At 49.1% G+C, this 20331-nt stretch overlaps 1 protein-coding gene across 4 annotated transcripts; it reads right to left on the bottom strand.

The window, feature by feature from the left end:
* Positions 1-455: 455 nt before the first annotated feature.
* Positions 456-19417, bottom strand: NDFIP1 (Nedd4 family interacting protein 1). Of its 4 annotated transcripts, XM_053956285.1 has the most exons (9): positions 19400-19417; positions 18732-18983; positions 9798-9885; positions 8298-8428; positions 7361-7448; positions 7078-7202; positions 5361-5427; positions 4725-4830; positions 456-2789 (listed from the first exon to the last, which is right to left on the bottom strand). In XM_053956285.1, the coding sequence occupies exons 1-8, from the start codon at positions 19400-19402 to the stop codon at positions 4727-4729; spliced, it is 858 nt and encodes a 285-aa protein (XP_053812260.1). In that variant the 5' UTR covers positions 19403-19417; the 3' UTR covers positions 456-2789; positions 4725-4726. The 4 variants fall into 4 exon arrangements, with proteins under 4 accessions (XP_053812260.1, XP_053812258.1, XP_053812259.1 ...); XM_053956283.1 differs by lacking the exon at positions 19400-19417 and having other exon boundaries at positions 18732-19140; XM_053956284.1 differs by lacking the exon at positions 19400-19417 and having other exon boundaries at positions 456-2786; positions 18732-19140.
* Between the last annotated feature and the right edge of the window lie 914 nt (positions 19418-20331).

The raw sequence follows: 20331 nt of genomic DNA, 5'->3' as shown, positions 1-20331 counted from the left end.
CAGATGCCAGGAGAGCAAACACGAGGCTGATCGACCAAGTTTGGGCAAATGTGATTCAGAGTTCCCCAATGCTGCAGATTCTGCCTTGTAGGATAAAATTCCTAATTCTGTGTTCACTTATTCTTGTTTAAAGAGGAATCTGTGGAACCTCTATCCATCTCTGTCAGCCACAAATGCTTGTTCCTGGGGACTGTACATTTGAGAAGTTCAGCTGTGAACCAAAACCACTTTCATGGGTCAGGTAAGTTGTGTAAGTATCAAAAAAATCCAACAAATCCCCCAAAATGGAATCACCATTTCCTGACAGGCTTGGTTACAAAAAAGATGGACACCTTGGAGATTTGTGTTACACCTTCCATGGAAAGAGATGGAATGCCCACAGATAATCTGTGTTTGTCATGGATAACCAGGAATAACACATCAAAACTCAATTAAACATTGTCCTACAGCAACAATTGCTACAGAAGTGACATTTATTGACGTTCTGCTGTATTTACAGGTTGAACATTGTAAAACTCCAAAGTGAATGACCACTTGGCAGAAAGCACAGGAGTGCACATTAAATCTACATTTCCAATGCATCAGAGTCTCTGCTAACACAAATTATAAAAGCAAGAATTACAGGTATGTTAGGAATTGTCTCAAAAGTCCCAAGCCAAAGAAAAAACAAGACCTTTGTTTTGCAAGATGGTTTTTATACAAAGTTGCAACATGATCTTTTAGTTTTACACTACAGACTTGTTCCGTGAAAACCGGAGAGCCCAAAAAGTTGGTGGTGCAAAAGGAAAGGATACTACAACACGAGAATAAAGACTGTTAAAAGTTAATACTTGTGCCACCTCTCAATTCCCAATGACACCTCAGAGTCCAGACTGCAGCGACCCCTTTTCCTCCACATGCCCCTGGGTGCTGGGGGACTGCAGGAGTGCAGCCACCCCTGCTGACACAGCTTCCAGGTGCTGTCACCTCAGCTGCAGTCACTCTGTGCTGCCAGACAGGACACGGGGACAGGGAGGGACAGGGATGGACAGACAGCACACGGGGACAGGGAGGGACTGGGATGGACAGACAGGACATGGGGACAGGGATGGACTGGGATGGACAGACAGGACACGGGGACAGGGATGGACTGGGATGGACAGACAGGACATGGGGACAGGGAGGGACAGGACATGGGGACAGGGAGGGACTGGGATGGACAGACAGGACACGGGGACAGGGATGGACTGGGATGGACAGACAGGACATGGGGACAGGGATGGACAGGACATGGGGGACAGGGATGGACAGACAGGACACGGGGACAGGGATGGACAGGACATGGGGACAGGGATGGACAGGGATGGACAGACAGGACACGGGAACAGGGATGGACTGGGATGGACAGACAGGACACAGAGTACAGGGGTGGACAGGACACGATGTACATGGAGTACACAGGATGGACAGGACACGGAGCACATGGAGTTCCATGGCTTGTACAGGACACGATGCACACAGGCTGGACAGGATGTGGCACGTGTGGGCTGGACAGGATGTGGGCTTACATGGGCTGTACAGGACACAGAGCACACACTGCCCAGCACAGGGTGTCACACACTGCACAGGATGCAGTGTCACAGACTGTACAGGACAGGGTGTCACACACAGCCCAGGGTGTCACACACTGCACAGGGTGTCACACACTGCACAGCACAGGGTGTCACACACACTGCACAGGATGGAGTGTCAGACTGTACAGGACACGGTGTCACACACACTGCCCAGCACAGGGTGTCACACACAGCCCAGGGTGTCACACACTGCCCAGCACAGGGTGTCACACACAGCCCAGGGTGTCACACACTGCACAGCACAGGGTGTCACACACAGCACAGGGTGTCACACACACAGCCCAGGGTGTCACACACTGCACAGCACAGGGTGTCACACACACAGCCCAGGGTGTCACACACTGCACAGCACAGGGTGTCACACACTGCACAGCACAGGGTGTCACACACTGCACAGCACAGGGTGTCACACACTGCACAGGGTGTCACACACTGCACAGGATGCAGTGTCACAGACTGTACAGGACAGGGTGTCACACACAGCACAGGGTGTCACACACTGCACAGGGTGTCACACACTGCACAGCACAGGGTGTCACACACTGCCCAGCACAGGGTTTCACACACACTGCACAGCACAGGGTGTCACACACTGCACAGCACAGGGTGTCACACACACTGCACAGCACAGGGTGTCACACACTGCCCAGCACAGGGTGTCACACACACTGCACAGCACAGGGTGTCACACACTGCACAGCACAGGGTGTCACACACACTGCACAGCACAGGGTGTCACACACACAGCCCAGGGTGTCACACTCTGCCCAGCCCAGGCAGAGCCCAGGCAGCTCCCAGGCTGGAGCAGGAACTAAAGCAAGCCTGGCCCCTGCTGGCCCCGGGACGGCTCCTGCTGCCCAAACACCACAAACCCCGGCTGAACGGCTCCATCAGCACTCCCTGCAAGAGCTGCTTCAAACATTAGCCACTAATGAGTCAACAATTACAGAATTCTGCATTAATTATTAAAATTTTACACCTAAAAACAAATCGAAAGAAATGCTTCTCCTTTTTTTTTTTTTTTCTTTTTTCCAACAGTACTTTTATTTATTTATTTTAAAGCAGGTGATTATTTTTTCTTCTGCTCCAGAGCCTTGATTCACTTCCTGCAGGTGTCCTGCTGCTTCTTGGGGGGGATTTCACTAATGCAGGAAGACATTTGCCAGAAAACATCTGCTGGAGAAGGATATTGAACACCGACACTGCAGTCAGAGGGTTATTTTGGATAACAGGAGGATGTTGTTCACACAGCACAGGATGTCTAAGGGCTTATGAAGTGTCTCAGCACACAATGATGTGACTCCAGCAAAGTGCTCAGGAATCTGGGTGTATTTTACAGGATAACACCAGGATTGTGTCCATTACTGCACACACAGCTGGAATAGTAAACTCCAGCTTTTCACCAGATTCATTTCACCAGGTTGTATTTTCTGGTTTGCACTCATTACTGCCCTCCTACTTTTCTAAAAATGATCCCTGCTCTGAAATAAAAATAATCCCTCACTGTGCCCTTTGCATCATGCCCTGAAGAGGAAATCTCATCTAAGGACAATAATACACTAAAAATCCAAGTCTTTTGTGTTTTTTTTTCACTCAGAATTCAGAATTAAAGATTTCTTTTCAGAGGAAGTATCACAGTTGAAATATTTATGAATTATTCTGGACATTTATCTCAGCATATCTGAAAGTGCTTTTTGAAAATGCTCTAAAATGACACATAAATAAGAATTTAAACACTCTACACCTCCACAAGCAAGGAGGGAAGCCAGGTCTCTAAAACTGTAGTTTCAAACATAGGAGAATTCTATGCAAAAAGAAACCACAGAGTTCATTTAGGAAATAAAAAAATAAAGTTTTGGTAAAGGAGCAAAATTTTTTTTAAAAATTGTTCAGTCAGACAAAATACAGAGATAAAGTTGACTTTAAATGCTCACATTCTGTGACCATAAAGTGGGGGAAATGAACCCTCTGGTGACTCAGCAGGAATCTGGGAGGACATTACAGACCCTGGAGGAGGTCACAAACCAGAACTTTCTTAAACAGAACTGAAACACGTAAAGAAATTGGCTGAACTATTTTTACACACTATCACCAGAGGAAAGCACTGCACAAAGGCTGCTCTGTGCTGCAGGTTCTCCTCACAGCCTGGAAATGAAGTAGAATCGTGGGCAATTTGCAGTTTCTAATAAAAGGGAAGTGCATTTGGAAACCCAAGGCTCGGTTTTCAAATCTCAACAATTTAATGACCCCCAATTTAAAGCTGGGGTTGGTTTGGTTTCTTTGACTGTCCCAGCTGCAATTGCCTCTCTGGGGAAATGGAGTGTTATTATGATATTTCTAAAGGGAGCATCATGTTGCATTCCCCAGCTGGGAAGCAACCTATTCCAGGATTTCCTTCCCCTCGGGGAGGGACAGTTAATGCCAGGCCATTATCTGCTGTGAGCAGGAAATTATGCTACAAGGCTTCAGCTACTTAAGCCTCCTCCTTTAAAGCCCCATTAAGGCAGCCAGGCTGAGGTTCAGCACTGAAGCAAAAGACTCCCAGGCACTCAGGTTTTTGCAAGATGCTCAGGCAGGACAGCTCAGGTGTGAGGGAGGGTCTGAGGAGAGCAAAGGTGTGCAAGGGTGTCATTTCTTCAGGAACCTGGCAGCAGTTTCTAACAGCAGAATTCAGACAAATTGCTCGTTCTGGGACAAAAGCCAAAGGCAGTGGCACGCCCCTCTAACAACATTTTGTGACCTCTCCTCGGGTTTGGGACACACCACGTGTTTCAGGCATGTGGTTTATTCTCAAAGACACATTTGCCAAATACACTGCAGTATCAAGGGGCAGGGGTTTTGTTCTCACAGTATCTAGTCAGGGAATCAAATGAATATCCAATTCCTCACAGCAAAAACTCAGGGAGAAATGTCCAGTGCTCCTCTGCCTCCCATCAGGCCAGTCTGGGCTCTGCAGACTCAAGAGCTGGGTAGGGGGTACCAAGAAACAACTGTTCCCTGCTTCCCTGAGTTCTAAAAATATTCAAGCAGTGGAAAGTGTGGCCTAGAAAAGTCACTAAATAAGAGTTAAAATCAAAGCAGAACAAGTTCAGGAAAGCAGAAAATATTTACCTTTAGTAAATAAAGAGAACTCTGGTTCTGGGAAGAGTGGAAAACGTATCTGGCATCTTCCTAACCTTTGCATAATTAATAAATCCTCTGAGAAACAGCAGAAAACCTGCAGGGGAGAGACACATTTGTCCAGTTAACACAGGTGTTGCTTCTTCAAGGAGAGGGAGAGGAACCTCATCACTGGGATGCACAGCAGCTGATCACACACAGTAATTATTTTTGGTAGCAGTAACACCTCATCTTTCCATTTCAGGTAACTTCAAAAACAAACTTTCCTTGGGCAACCACAAAACTTTCGACTCCAAACAAGATCCAGTGACTCTCAAAGCAGGAAAAAGAAAATAAAATGAGGAAGGCAACAATCCATTCTTCCATTTAAGATGCAAGAGCAGACAAAACATCAGTTACAAGCATTATTCTCTTCTTAACTTCTGGATGATGTCAGGATGCTGCCACAAAGAACTGGCAACAGAAGGACAGTGTTTACATGTGCCTTTAAAACCTGAATGTGTTCAGTCAGAGGAGTATGAGGCTCACATTTCATCTGGACATCTATACACACATATAAGGAATGCTCACAAAATCCTGACTGACTTTACAGAGTTTTTAGGCATCTTTCCCCCCACAGACACTCACCTAGTACAAGGAAGACCCACCAAAGCCAGTACTGGCCATCGAAGTAACCAGGAAAATAGGTGGAGAACTGAAAAACAGCCAAAAAAATACAGTTTAGAGCACGTGGAAGTTTGTGAGTCAATGTCTATCCCCACCAATTTCAGCAGTAACCAGATCAGGGCTGCACACAAGAGATCTCATGGAATGCTGCATTTCACCAGCTGCAGGAATGAGTTACCTCCACAAACTGCTCTTTATAGTTTTTCTGCACCAGCTCCAACAAGAGGAATGGGACAGATTCAACACCCAGCTATGAACTCTGGCAATCAGTGAGGCACAAGGACACTGGGCAAATATTCCTGTTTTAAATTGTGTCCTGGCTGCTTATAAAGCATAGCTGCAGGTTCTGAAAGGGCAGAGCAGGCTTGCAGCAGTGCAGCACATTCATTACACTGTCAGGTTGGATGGTGTACCAGCTGGGAAAGAAGTCCACATCTGTGGAATCCACTGACAAGACTCCCAGTTGGGAAATTACTGCTATTAAATGAAAGGCACCAGCACTGTGAGAGCACTGAAGTTCACAGTTTCAGTATAAATACAGTATCATTCCTCTGGGTTTGTTCTATTCAAGTTTAAAAACCTAACAAAAGATAAGTTAGTTACTGGCATTTGAATCAAATCCACAGTTAATGTCACCTCCTTCTGTCACACCTCTTAATCCAGCAAAGAGTCCTTAACACCTCTGTACCAAGATGACCACAAAAACTGTCTACAGAAAAGTGCTCTTAATCCAGCAAAGAGTCCTTAACACCTCTGTACCAAGATGACCACAGAAACTGTCTACAGAAAAGTGAAGAGATGCTGTGTTTACAAATGAGAACTCCCAGCCCCAAAAGACAGGGTGGGAAGTGACAGCTCTGACATGAACGCTCTCGACTTCTACTTACAGCCAGCGAGCTGCTTTGCTTGACATTCATCTTTCAGCCTGGAATGCCACCATTTCACAGGCCCCAAATAAAGATTCCCCTGATGGATTTTCTCCCAGTCCCTCAAAAAATGTAATAGCAAAAAGCCTGGAGCAGGATGGCAGCTCGCTCCTGTGCCGCAGGGAGGCTGCACCAGAGGGCACCCACGGCCTTCTCCCACTGCTGCTCCAAACCTCACTCCTCCTCCCACGGCCCTGCTTCCCTCTCCTCAGCAGCTATCCTGCATTTTAGAGAATCCCCTCCTTTCCAGAGGAGAGCCTAGGGCACAGCAGGCTGCAGAGGTTCATGTTCTCCCAGGATCAGAGCGTTGCTGCTGCTCAGCACAAACCACACTCTGATCAGGCCAGTGCCTCTGTCAGACACAGAATGAATCCCAGAATCCCAGAGTGGGCTGGAAAGGCTCCTGCAGCTCCTCTCTTTTGCCACAGACAGGGACACCTTCCACTATCCCAGGAATCCCTGTCCAGCTTAAACCTGGACACTTCCAGGGACGGAGCATCCCCAAAGCATATCTGGGTGTGCAATCTTTCTTTTCTTTTACTACAATTGTCACTCCAGCATATAAACAGATTACAGTTATGAAAAAAGCTCTGTTCTTACTGAATAAGTAGCTCAAAAGTTATTTCATTATTTAAACAAAAAAAAAAAAAAAACCACCAAAATTTATCACTAACTTCAGTATGAGATAAAAACCTGCTGGGAAAAAAAAACAGTATCAGTGTCTGTATTTGGTTTTGCACCACACAACTCACCCTGACAATAAGGATCCACTTAATAAGAGAGAGACCAAAGCCAGAAATGGCCCCATATCGTCCTGCAGCTGAAGTAGTCAGACAGAAAGACAGGAAAAATCCAATCCAGTTGAAGAGGAATGCCACTGAGAAAGCAGGAGAAAAGCAGCAGGTCAAGACACCTTTATATTCCAAGAAAAAAAAAAACATAAACCCCTTGCACACATGTTTTTCCCGGTGCTACATAAACATAAATGTGACCCTAACTATTCTGGAAAAAAAGTTCATTCCATCAGGTACTTACTGAAGAAAGTCAGCATGAAAATGCCATCATTTCCTATCCTCAGCTGGTCAGTGTCATCAAAGTCATCCCGTGTCACAAAGTCATCATCCTGCAATGCAGAGGGAGGCAGCACACGGGGGATTTAGGTCAGTCCAGTCCACACAGCAACCCTACTTCTGGGTGTGACTCTTCAAAAAAAGGGCTGGAATCCTAAATCTCAAAAGGCTACAAATGCAAGCACAAGAAAATTCCTGTTTCCCATCCTGAAATGGTGCAGGGCATGAAATGTTATCTATATAATAGGAAATGTATCTTTATTTTTAACACAGTCAAGATCCAGCATGTTCTTGTTCTCGCTGTGAAGAATTCTTCAACTCATCAAAAAATTATCATCTCAGCAAGGAATTTGGCTTCTGTGAAGAAGTGCAATGAGCAGAGGACTTCTAATGCTAGCAGGGGTGGAGGAAATGGCTGAACAAGAGATAATATTGAAAAAACAGAAAGATATAATTCTGACAGAATGGTTTTATCATCCTTGTATCAGCTACACTGACCTCCAGAAAAGTCAACTAAGTAAGCAGCAGGAGTATCAAGGGTAGATATGCTGGACAGCTGAAGAATTAATCCCAAATCTTTTTTAAAAATGAGAAAAAAACCCAACAAAACCCCCAGTGTCCATGCACAGGGATACAGCACAGTCCCTCTGTCAGCTTGCCAAGCTAATCTGGCTAGCACATGCTGGCATTGCTGAGATGTCTGACATCATCACAGCGCTCAGAGGAAAATGGAAAAAAAAAAAATAGCCACAGGACTCTCAGAAGTGTGGAATACCACCACCCCAGGAAGCTTCAAAAACACAAAAAAAAACCAACACAAATTTTAAAAGTCATGACACATGACGGGCAGGAGTTGAAGCTGGAGTTGCACGCAGCAGTGCAGGGATGGCAGGGACACTCACCCTGCCAGGAACCAAGGGAATGGTGGCCTCGGCCTTGGTCCTCTCGGCCTCGTCGTAGCTGGGCAGAGTGGTGGCCACGTTGTAGGACGGCGGCTTCGGGAAGCCTGACTCATCCTTGTAGTCAAAGTAAGCTGCACAAAAAGAGTTACACAGGAGGGAACTCGGGAGTTACACGGGAGGGAACTCACTCAGGAGTTACACAGGAGGAAACTCGGGAGTTACACGGGAGGGAACTCACTCGGGAGTTACACAGGAAGGAACTCACTCAGGAGTTACACGGGAGGGAACTCGGGAGTTACACAGGAGGGAACTCGGGAGTTACACAGGAGGGAATGCAGGAGTTACACAGGAGGGAACTCACTCAGGAGTTACACGGGAGGGAACTCGGGAGTTACACAGGAGGGAACTCACTCGGGAGTTACACAGGAGGGAATGCAGGAGTTACACAGGAGGGAACTCACTCGGGAGTTACACAGGAGGGAACTCAGGAGTTACATAGGAGGGAACTTGGGAGTTACACAGGAGGGAACTCAGGAGTTACACAGGAGGGAACTCACTCGGGAGTTACACAGGAGGGAACTCAGGAGTTACACAGGAGGGAACACAGGAGTTACACAGGAGGGAACTCACTCAGGAGTTACACAGGAGGGAACACAGGAGTTACACAGGAGGGAACACAGGAGTTACACAGGAGGGAACTCACTCAGGAGTTACACAGGAGGGAACGCAGGAGTTACACGGGAGGAACTCACTCGGGAGTTACACAGGAGGGAACTCAGCACTTCCTCAGCAGCTCCGTGCTGGGAACGAGCAGTGCTCCAGGCGACTCCCAATGAGCCCCATTCCCCAGGCTGTTCAAGGCTGTCCCCTCCCCACCTTTCCTCCCCTCCCAGCCTCCTGCCATCCCAAAGCAGAAAGGGAAAAGCACAGGAGCACCTTCTCTGATAGCCAGCAACTCAGAGCACACTCACTGAACATGTCTGGCTGTACTTCTGCTTAAAACAACACATGCTGTGCCTCTGCTGACTTGGATACTCAGAAGCAGTCACGTTTCCAGATCCAAGTGGTTATTAAAGTTATTAGTGACAGGACAGGAGGATGATTCAAAGTCCCATCCTTATGGCCAAGTGCTTAGCTATTGGAAAGTGCAGGAAAAGTGAATTCTTTAAACCCTTTTAAGTAACGAATCTTTTCAGGAAGGGGCACAGCATCATCCAAATGCCAGATAATAAGAGGGGAACCACAAATCCTCCCAGCACTTTGATTTTTAACTCTCTTCAATTTACTGAGAACACTGTGAACTGTAACTTGAACACCCCTCGATGGGATGACATCAGATGAGTGCAGCCAAATTGCGTCTCCTAAACCACAAGTACGGACAGGCTGCGTGGATCAATCCTGATCCTTGTGGCTTGGGGAGGTGCTGCAGAGCCAGCCGTGGATGGGGAGAGCAGTCAGTGGCAGCAGAGCAATGCCAGCCCTTTGCCCAGGTGAGAGTACCTGTGCTCTCTGCAGAAATGCTGCTGTAGGGCGGCGGCGCGTCGTTCACCACCGGCACGGCCTCGCCCGGCTCCTCTTCATTCTGCAGCTGAACAGAACCACACACCAGGGGTCAGGGGGCTGCTCAGGGCTCGGGCACCACCCCTGCAGCTTTAACTGCACACAACAGACCCTTCTGGAAGGAGACTGTTCTGCAGCACCACGGGACACAGAGCAGCTGCTCAGCTTCCCTCCGAAGCATTCCCACTTGAAATGATCAATCTTCCATCCCTGTTTCAATGCTGTTTTTAAACCCTCTCCTCACACACCTGGACTCCAGCAAAGCACAGCACACAGCTTTCCAGTACCTTTCCATTTCCCTGGCACTTCCTCAGCTCACACTGAGGAAGCTGCAGTTGCATCTGTTTTTAGTCAAAGAAATACAGCGAGATACCCAACAAAAGGCTCCATTGCTGCCTGTGGCTTTGCTAAGGAAGGGTTTTTTCCATGGATACATTACATAATGATGCACAGAAGTATAAATGTTGCCATTTCCCTTCAACCTTTCACACTGCATGACTGAAAAGGAGCCGGTTTATTTTGTGCACTGTGCTTCCCACAGACTCTGTATAAATAACCAGGAGCTATCACACATCCAGCATCACCCGCACGAGGCAGGTGTGCCATGGCAGCTTTGATCAGGGAAGCAGCAGTACCAGGCCAGAAAGGAGGTTACAGCTGCCATCTCATGTTCCCCTTCCTTCCATTTCCCATCACCTCAGCAGCAAAGGCACTGAGGTTTTCTGCAGAACAACTCACCTCAAACAAGCACCTCCAGACTGAAGCACTGGGCTGAGCAGGAGGCACTGCCCTCGTTTGAAATCACCACTAAACAATGTCTCCTCCAGCTCTCCCTCCTGCAATCCCACACATTTGCTCCTGAAGCCATCCAGGATATTTTGCTTTCTTTTCTTTGGAGAGACATGCTGCCATTCTCCTTGAGCTTTTAACACAGGGGTGGGGGCGTAGGGGGATGTTCTTATCTTATTTGTATCAGGGGAAAATAAATCAGCTCACTCATCTAAATGCAGATCTTGGATATCCAAGTTCTGTGCTTTGGAGTTTTATTCCTTTTGCAGCTTAACATCAAAGATCACAGAATGGTTTGGGTTGGGCCATCCCTGAAAGCCCATCTCATTCTACCCCCTGCCATGGGGAACCTCTCACTGTCCAGGCTGCCCCAAGCCCCAGTGTCCAACCTGGCCTTGGGCACTGCCAGGGATCCAGGGGCAGCCACAGCTGCTCTGTGCCAGTGGAAGGCCACAAACTATAGTCTGCTCCAGATCACTCTACATCCACATCCTCTGTGAAAGTCCTGACTGTGCTTAGCAGATGGCAACGAGTGGTTCTGCTGGCAGGTCCAAGGGGTCAGCTGAGAGGGAGAAAAGGGAGGAAATTACACTGGAAAGCACCAGAACAAAATCAGGAGCGCTGCCTGCCAGTCCAGGTGCAGCAGAACAGCAGAGCACCACGGTCCTGCACTCCAGTTCCACGTCAGCTGAAGCTCACTCTGCTGCCCAGGAACTTTTTCCAGACTAGGCGGGGAAGAAAAGGAGTGCTTGGGTCAGCCCCAAGCTTTGTGGATAAGCAGTCCTCACATGACAACGCTGAACCATCTCCTTGAAGAAGGAGAAATCAGTGATCCGGATGAAAATTTAATCCGTGTTCCAGGGAGCAGCTCCCAGCACAGCTGTCAGCAGGACACAGCCCCAGCATTGCTCCCTGGCCAGATGTGAGGCAGAGCACACAATCCCAGGGTGTGAGGCCCTGGGGCTGGAGGTGGCAGGACCTGCCTCACCTGCAGCTTTACTGAGCCCCAGGGCACCGAGCAGGGACAGGAGGAGCTGCAGCAACTCCCACCACACCTTTGTCTTCTCAAAGCCTTTCCAAGGACAAAAACCCCTCATTTTATAAAACCCCACGGAGCTCAGCATTACAAGTAAATGCAAACTAACTTGAGAAGCAATTGCCTATTAGAATATGCTTTAATTTTTTTTATAAAAAGACAGCATTACTCCAGAAATCCCAAGCCACCCTGCACAGAGCAACAGGGGCAATGGAACGGACAGGAAAACATAGAGTCAAACTGCTTGATTCAATCTCTGCCCAGAGAAGCTGCCCCTGGATCCCTGAACATGGCAGGGGTAAAAAAATATTAAAAAGATGATCTTTAAGGTCATCCCACTCTGTGATTCCATGAATCCCCCAGCTATGTAGTTTATGAATTCTCAGAAAATGCTCCACCATGCTTATTGTCAGTCTATCCACAAAAATTCAGCACTTCTTTTCTCCCTCTGCCTGCACAGGACCTGGTCTACTAGCAGGAGGAGGCAGAAATTCAACCCCTCATGCCTGTAAGAAAGAAGGCAGGTAGAGTCTGAGAGCACAGCCACCAGGGAGTGGGGAGGAAAGCACCACATGTGACAAGACTGGAAGAAATGAAACAAAGAGGACACAGATACTGAGTGGAATATTAACTCCTACCACTGGTGCTTCTTTCAATAGTAAAAAGAAATACATATCCTTCCACCAATGTCACGTGGGAGAAAGCAGCTGAATTCACTGCTGCCTTCAAACATCCCAATTCAGGTAATGGATAATGACACAAAAAATGCAGCTACTTTCTGAAGTTGAGCTTGAGGCTGTAGGAGGTTACAGTTATAGAAAACATATTTTTCTTCTAATGGACAAGGTACACAAATGCCTTCCAGCCTTTTTAATGATTCCAGGCATCTAAAATTCAACTAAGTGCCTTTTAGCAGAGCAGGGAGGGTTCATGTGACAGGAAGAATGACTCATCAGGCTTTGCAGGGCTGCACTGCTGCCCTGGCCTGGCCCTGGCTCCCACCTGCCCTGCACAGCTCCAGGTATGGACTCGGCTCCCAGAGAATTCCCCCAAGCCTTCAGAACCCAGAGAGCCTGGTTAAAAGCAGTGTCTGACTTCAGTCTGTTCTGCTGAGGCTGTGGGATAATTCTTTCCTAGATTCACTGATGGATTTTTAGCTTTTCAGGCAAGGTTCTGGATTTCGTGGCATAAAAAAACAAGGCAGTCTTTACAGCCATGCGTGTAGTTATTGGAACAACAGCTTGGCTGGGATTTTTTCACCAGACTGCTAAAACAACAGAAAGTTAACTGAGAGAACACCCAGGGATATTTATTTTCAGAAAAACCCCCAGCATCAGAAGGCTGGCACTGAGCAGGACATCACTTCTGGCTGCCACTTGCCCTGTCCAAGACCCGTCCCATATAAATACACAGCACAGCAACATAAAAGTTGAAATCTTCCAAGCTGTTTGGAAGTATTTCCATGTAAATATTTCCATTACTTTGAAGAAAGCGTTTCCAATAAATACATTGGTTAATTCTTCCAAATTTCCTAAACTCAGCATATGGGCTGCTCTCATAGTTTTGAATCTTTATTTTTTAACTCTCCTTTGCCAAGTTCTGAGGCTGCACGTGTAAATATTCTTTACACTAAATCAGCATCACTACATCAAACCAGCATTACTACAAGCTTGGCCTTAGCAATAGATCACATATCATTACATATCCTCAGCCTTTTGGAAGTAAATTAAAGTCACTGCCAACTCTGAAAAGCAGAGTTATTTTTACTGACTTTCGCTTTACTTAATTAAACACACCCCGATTTAAAATCCTGACTTTTGCTCCATGTTGTTGCAAATTCCTGTAACTTAATATCAGCTTATTAATCAGCAGGAATAATGATAAGCTACCAGACAAGCCAACGCACACCCTGCAGCTCTCTCCCTGATGAGCAAATAACTGTTTTCTCCAGTAGGCTCTTCCATTTCCCCGGAGCAGTGAGAGCCCTGAGTGTCTGGCCCAGCCCCTGCACTGGCACAGGTGTGTTGAGCACCTCTCAGGTGACACATGTGGCACCTGTGCCAAGCCAACCCTCCCTGGGGAGATGCTGATGCTCCTGCCCGAGCCTCGTGCTGGGGAACCAGCCCTGAGCAGAGCCCAGCCCCGGGAGTGACCTCCCTACACATGCCAACCCGAAAATTTCTCCATGGAAAGGCTGCTCAGGGGGGTTTGCAGTGCCCATCCCTGGAGGTGGCACCTGGAGGTGGCACTCAGTGCTCTGGGCTGGGGACAAGGTGGGGATCTGGCACAACTTGGACTCGGTTTTTCCAAACTGAGTGACTTTGAGATTCTGAGATATTCCTCCCTTTTAACAAAGCACTGAAGACTGTGCCCCCACTCCCCAAACCCAGCTGGAGCAGCTCCCTGGCACCCAGTGAGCACACACGGAGCCAGCAGCAACATCCAGCTGAGGGGGGCCATGGCAACGACCCCGTGAGCCACCAAAAGGCAAAAACACAAATCAAAACCAATTTTATGTCCATGAAATACAACCTGTGCTCATGAGGGTGTTGTCCTCTGACTCACTGCAGCCAAGGCCTGACACCACAGAAATGCTCCTCAGTCCTGGGAAACAAGCTGGCCTAATTCCCTCATTTCTGTTCAAACAGGGAGTTAGACTGGTCTGGACAGACTGGAAACAAGCACTTGGGCCAGCACAAACCTGTGCCACACACTGGCCTTAGACTTGAGAGAATCAAGGTCTTAATATGGAAAAATTAGGTTTTAATCTTGGATAGCCTGTAATTAAATTTCCCACACTTAAAGCATAAGGCCTTCTCATAATATTTAGAATCAGATGAATATTCTTCTGGACATTAGGGTATTTCAGTAAGACTTCTAAACATTTTTAAATATCACATTTTTTAAATGGTCATATGAAGAAGGCTAAATATCTTCCATGGAAAAAAATCCCATTGTGCCAGCAATAGATCAAATTTGGATATTTCACAACAGGCAGGAACAGAATGATTGGATAGCCCTTGATACTGAATTTTGCTCACTCGTCCCCATGACAAAGGATCAGAATTCACACACACACAGAACTTTTGATCCTTGCATTCTGTATGGTTACTTCTAAGTCATGATGCCAAACCCACAGAAAAAGGTTGCTCATCTCCTGGGAGCACTCAACAACCCAAAGCCCTCAGGGATTGCTCCTACAGCTGCTTCCCAATGGGGTTACTGAGCACCACTGAATTTTAGTCATGAGAGCAAAGTTACTAAAAAAGCCCAACTCAGAGCTCAACGCCACCCTGATGCCTGAGATAATATTGTATTTAAAAGTTTGCCTGCAAAGCTATTTTCTCCTGCCACACAAGCTGTGAGATGACCCTGGACTGCTGCTGTTTCCCTGCCTTTCCCACATCCTTTGATTTTAGGGACAGAATGTATTGAAATTCTATAATAACTTTTTCACACAGAATCACTAAACCCTTGCAAACTTACCTGGCAGGTACTGTGGCCTACAGAGGTGGATGTTTCAGAGGAAAATAACCAGATTTTGGTCACCTGAGCACAGCTGAGACTGGACATGGGGCAGCTTCAGCACAGCCTCAGAGCAGAGGCTGCACAAACAATTTCACGCTGCAATTGTTCTAATTTTACTGGGTTTATGTCAATGGCATCTCCTATTCTGCTTACAAGCAAAATAAAATATATAAATAAATATGCAAACAACCTACCCCGCAACTTTTCTTACCATTCTTATCTTTAGCCAGCACATCTTGCACACTGCAAGGACCTCACTGAGGAAACAGTCACTGACATTTCTGATTCTAACTGCTGACATGAAAAGATTTGGGATGGTCTCATTTTTTGTTTCAAGCTGTGTGCCCATTTCAGCCAAAAAATTAAACACAAGCTTAAGGTACACACAAGGCAGGAACTGATATCTGCCTCCCTGTTCCACTCCAGCCTCCCCAGAAATTAAAGAAGCATTGCAGTTCTTCATGGATTTAAACTCTATTCCCATTCTATTTCCAGTAATGTATTTCTTCTACAGTTTTCACAGAACGAAAAACAAACAAATGGAAAAATCTTTCTTCCTTATTTTTCCCATCGACACCTCCCTTTGTGGAATGATTCATGATCCATGTAAACCTTCAACAAGTGGAACAGGAAGACACAACACTTAAAAAGGAATACATCTTCATTATTTAACACTCCCACCATTTCCTAGGTGGGTTTACATTACTCATACACCTCACATGTATTTTTGAACGCTCCAAGTGCAAAGCATGCCTGGAAAACACAGAGTGTAAATAAACCTGTTAAAGCTGGACTATTTTTTCCAGAATTCAGGGTAATTTCTATTCCAAGGATGAAATACAGTTCTGCCAACTGAACTCTCAATCCAGGGTTATGCTGGAAAGGCTTTAAGCCCACTAATCCCAACAGCATCCCTGTATAACTTTCCCAAAGGCAGATTGAAATGACAAGAGCCTCTCAGTGTCCCTTTTTGGGGACACAGCAGTGCCCGGAATAACAGCACCAGGGCGGGCTGCAGCTCTCTCTCCTTCTTCCCAAACCTCTCCATTCCCACCTCCACAAGCACAGCCCCAGCACCTGGCCTGCAGAGGAGGATCCAAATCCAGCAGTCTGAGCCTGCCCCAGCCCTGCTCCCCATGGAAGGGATGGGGGAGGCTGAAATCCCTTCTCCAGAGTTTCAGTTTTACTTTACACGGAGCTGCACTTCCTCAGTACGTGAGCTCAGACTCACATCGCCCAAAGACATCACTTTTTGCAGGCTACTTTTTATCAGATTATCTCGTGCCTGAACAAAGCCACGGGCTAGGAAGTTGGCTTTGGAAAATAAATGAGTGCACGGCCCTTGCACGCTGCCCGCGATGGTGAACGGACACGGGCTGGGAGTTTGCAGGGAAGAAGGAGGCTGCTGATGGAGCACAGCCCACATTCCCACCTTCCCACATCCCACCTGCAAGGCTGAGGAAGGGCTGGGAGAGGAGAGGAAACACACAGGTCTCAAACTGGGGTATGGAGTTCTGTTGTGCTCCGATCATGGTCACTAACTCTCACCTTTTTTCCTGAAAGTACACACAATTGAGGAATCCTACAAATACTGTACAGGTTCCACAGTGCCCACACCTCAGTGCTGCTCCCACATACACATGGATACATCAGGAACCCGTCCCAGAGTGAGGGTTACATGTCCCTGGCATGTTTGGACAGTCAATCACATTTACCTGTACAGGAACCACCCACCTATATAACCAATTCCATTAATGCATTACCCCATCACCCAAAACCATCAAGCTTTAAAAATTCCTCCACTGACTCATAATCCAATCATTTAAAGGATTAAATGAGCATGTTGTGAATTTCTCCAGGCTACCTCCACTGACTGGGTCCTGTATTCACTCTAGCCCTTGCAGTTACCACTTCACTATCAGTCTCTCTTCCTCGGCACATGGTACATTCATTATTGTACATTCCTACACACAATAAGTTTCAAAATACGGGGGGGAAATTGACACATGCAATGCTACAGAGACTCTCCCACTCTCTCATCCTCTCTTTATCTAAATCCCAACTGCATCTCCACAGCTTGCAGGGTTTTGAAGCAACACAAGCATTAGGAGCCAGTTCAGTGGTAACACACTTCACAACGGGAACACCTGGGTTCTGGCAGAGGGCAAGGAAAGAGAAGCAATTCCTAAACAGCTGCACAAAAGTAAATACATTTACATGTGAGAATCTGCCTCTCACTCCAGTTTAACCAGTGGCTCCACAGGCCTCCATTATGTGCTTGTCTTTAGCAGTGCAAATCCTCTGGCACAGCCTGGCTCCCTAATCTCCGCAGATGAGTCTGCCCTGGCTCTGCCCGAGGTGTGAGCACACAACACTGAGCTGGCAAACAACAGCTTTACACACTCCTCCCAGGGGAAACCAGGAGTGTGTGCATCAGCCAGGTAACACCACAGCGGGCAGTGGGGTCCTTCAGCGACTGTGTCACCCATCCCCACTGCTCCAGGTGATGGGACACGCTGCACGTCCCTTGGGAAAGGCATTTGTGAAGACACTTGTTGGGGTCAACACCACCAGCAGGACTCTGCCAGGAAAGGCGATTAGTGCACAAACCTGGTTATCTGTGCCTAGCAGGTCCCAGAACAACGCAAAGAGATTTGTCATTGTAAGTGAGCACATCTGTTTAACACTGAACAAAAAAAAAAAAAAAAAAAAAAGCCTAAGTTTTACTTAACTTCTACATTTCCAGTATGTAAAAACACGGAGACCTGCAGCTGTCAGACGAGACAAGCACTCCATCCCAAGGGAGGGTGTATCTCGAACTCTGCCGAGCGCCAGCCTACCCACGCTGGGAATGCTACCCAGGAAAAGTCACAACACAGCGATTTCTTGGGAGAGCCTCGGTTCAGCAGGAGCGAGCTGTCTGCTGTTCTGAGGGATTTCTCCATTTCTCTAAGTAAAGAATTCTCCGTGTCTGATATCAGAAAGGCGCCTGCCAGAACTGGGTCACACCGAGAGGTGACACCCGGCCCTCTCCGTGGGGCCGGCACTGCAGACAATCGGGAGGCAGCAAGAGACGAACGACCCCAATTCCCGAGGGAGCTCTTTAAGGGCAGCCCTTGGCCTAGAGGGAGTCCACAGGTAAAAGATGGAAGAAACCTAACGGTGACCTCGGCACGACGCGGAACGAGACCGTTCCCTGGCCCTGGGGGGAAATGACCGGCGGGGTCAGCGCCCTGCGCCAAGGTCGGCCCGGGACTGGGCAAACACCGGCCCCGGACACACCCGGCCCGGGGACTGGGCAAACACCCGGGCCCAGGACAGAGCGAACAGCAGCCCCGGGACTGGGCGAACACTGGGCACACCCAGCCCCGGCCCGGCGGGGAGCGGCTCCGCGGCCGAGCCCGGCCCGACCCCTCCCCGGGGACCCGCGGCCTCCGCCCCGGGCGCTGCCGCCAGCACAGGCCCCGCTCCCGGCCCCGCCGCCCCGGGAGCCGCCCGGCCCCGGCCCCGCCGCCCCTCACCTGCTGGTAGCGGCCGCTGCTGGGCTCGGCGGCCGCGGCCGCCATGGCGCTGCGGGGTCGGTGCGGGCGCTGCGCAGGCGGAGGCGGCGGCGGCCCGGTCGCTGCTCGCTGCGGGCTCCGCTCGCTCCCGCCCTCCCCGTCACGCTCGGCCGCGCCGCCTCCCGCCCCGCCCGCCGCCGGAGCCGCCCCGGGCCGCGAGCAGCGCTCCTGGAGGGGCCACGGAATCACGGAACCACCGAGGCTGGGAGAGACCTGCAACAGCGGCGAGGCCAGGCTGTGACCGACGCCCACCGTGTCCCCAGCCCAGAGCAGCGAGTGCCACCTCCAGCCCTTCCTGGGACACTCCAGGGATGGGGATCCAACCCTCCCTGGGCAGTTCCAGGGCCTGAGCATCCTTTCCATGGGGAAATTCCTGCTGCTGTCCACCCTGAGCCTGCCCTGGCCCAGCCTGAGGCCGTTCCCTCTCCTCCTGTCCCTGTTCCCTGGAGCAGAGCCCGACCCCCCCGGCTGTCCCCTCCTGGCAGGAGCTGTGCAGAGCCGGAAGGGCCCCCCTGAGCCTCCTTTTCTCCAGGCTGAGCCCCTTCCCAGCTCCCTCAGGAACTCTCCAGCCCCTTCCCAGCTCCGTTCCCTGCCCTGGACACACTCCAGCCCCTCAATGTCTCTCTCACCATGAGGGGCCCAGAACGGGACGCAGCATTCGAGGTGCTTCGCCAGTGCCAGCACAGGGGACAGTCCCTGCCCTGCTCCTGCTGCCACGCTATTGCTGAGACAGGCCAGGTGCCGTTGGCTTCTTGCCCTCCTGGGCACACGCTGGTTCCTGTTCAGCTGCCGTCAACCAGCATCCCCAGGCTTCCAAGCAGGACAGCTCCACTGGGGCTGGAGGGTGAGCGGAGCCAGCCCGGAGCCAGCCCGGAGCCAGCCCGGCTGTGTGCAGGGCCCGGGCTGCCGCTGCCTGCGGGAATGCCGAGAGCCAGCAGCACGTCCCCGGCACCGCCGCAGCTGCAGGATTCACCCCACAAGCTCCGTGCACTACGTATAATGTACACTGTGGAACTCAAGTAATAAATTTCAGAGTGGAAGCTGCCATGGGATGTGTTAGTGAAACCTAAGGAGTCGGGAAATTGATGTAAAGCCGTGCTGCCTCAGCAGGCACCCACCAGAGCCAGCATTGAGGAACCAGCCCTGTCTGAGCCACACTGACCAAGCCTGGGTCACACATGACCCCAGCCATCCCTGTCCCACCACACGGGCAGGGAACAGGCCAGCAGCTCCTGCACCAACCAAGAGGCGTTGGCCATCAGCTCTTCCATATCCACAGGGAGCAGATGGTGTTGAGCTCCTTCCTTCCAAACAGAGCACGTGTAGGAAACCACGCAGTGAGAGAAGTTGGTTTATTCTGAGTTCTTCAGTGTTACATTGGCCAAAACACTTCTCAGCTTGTGTAACATTTGTTTTCTACATGCGCGGTTCAGCTCTAGTCAGGCTTGCACAAAATTACCCGCATCAATCCCTAAGGTGGATGAGATTTAAATATATCAGCTTTAGGATGAGGAAGGCTGAATCAGCCCCACTGGGATTCCAAACTGCAAATTCAGAGAGC

This window comes from Vidua chalybeata, chromosome 15 (assembly GCF_026979565.1).
Source record: "Vidua chalybeata isolate OUT-0048 chromosome 15, bVidCha1 merged haplotype, whole genome shotgun sequence".
NCBI classification, from domain to species: domain Eukaryota; kingdom Metazoa; phylum Chordata; class Aves; order Passeriformes; family Viduidae; genus Vidua; species Vidua chalybeata.
Note: the sequence above shows the minus strand (reverse complement) of the source record. Positions and strands in the feature narration are given on the sequence as shown.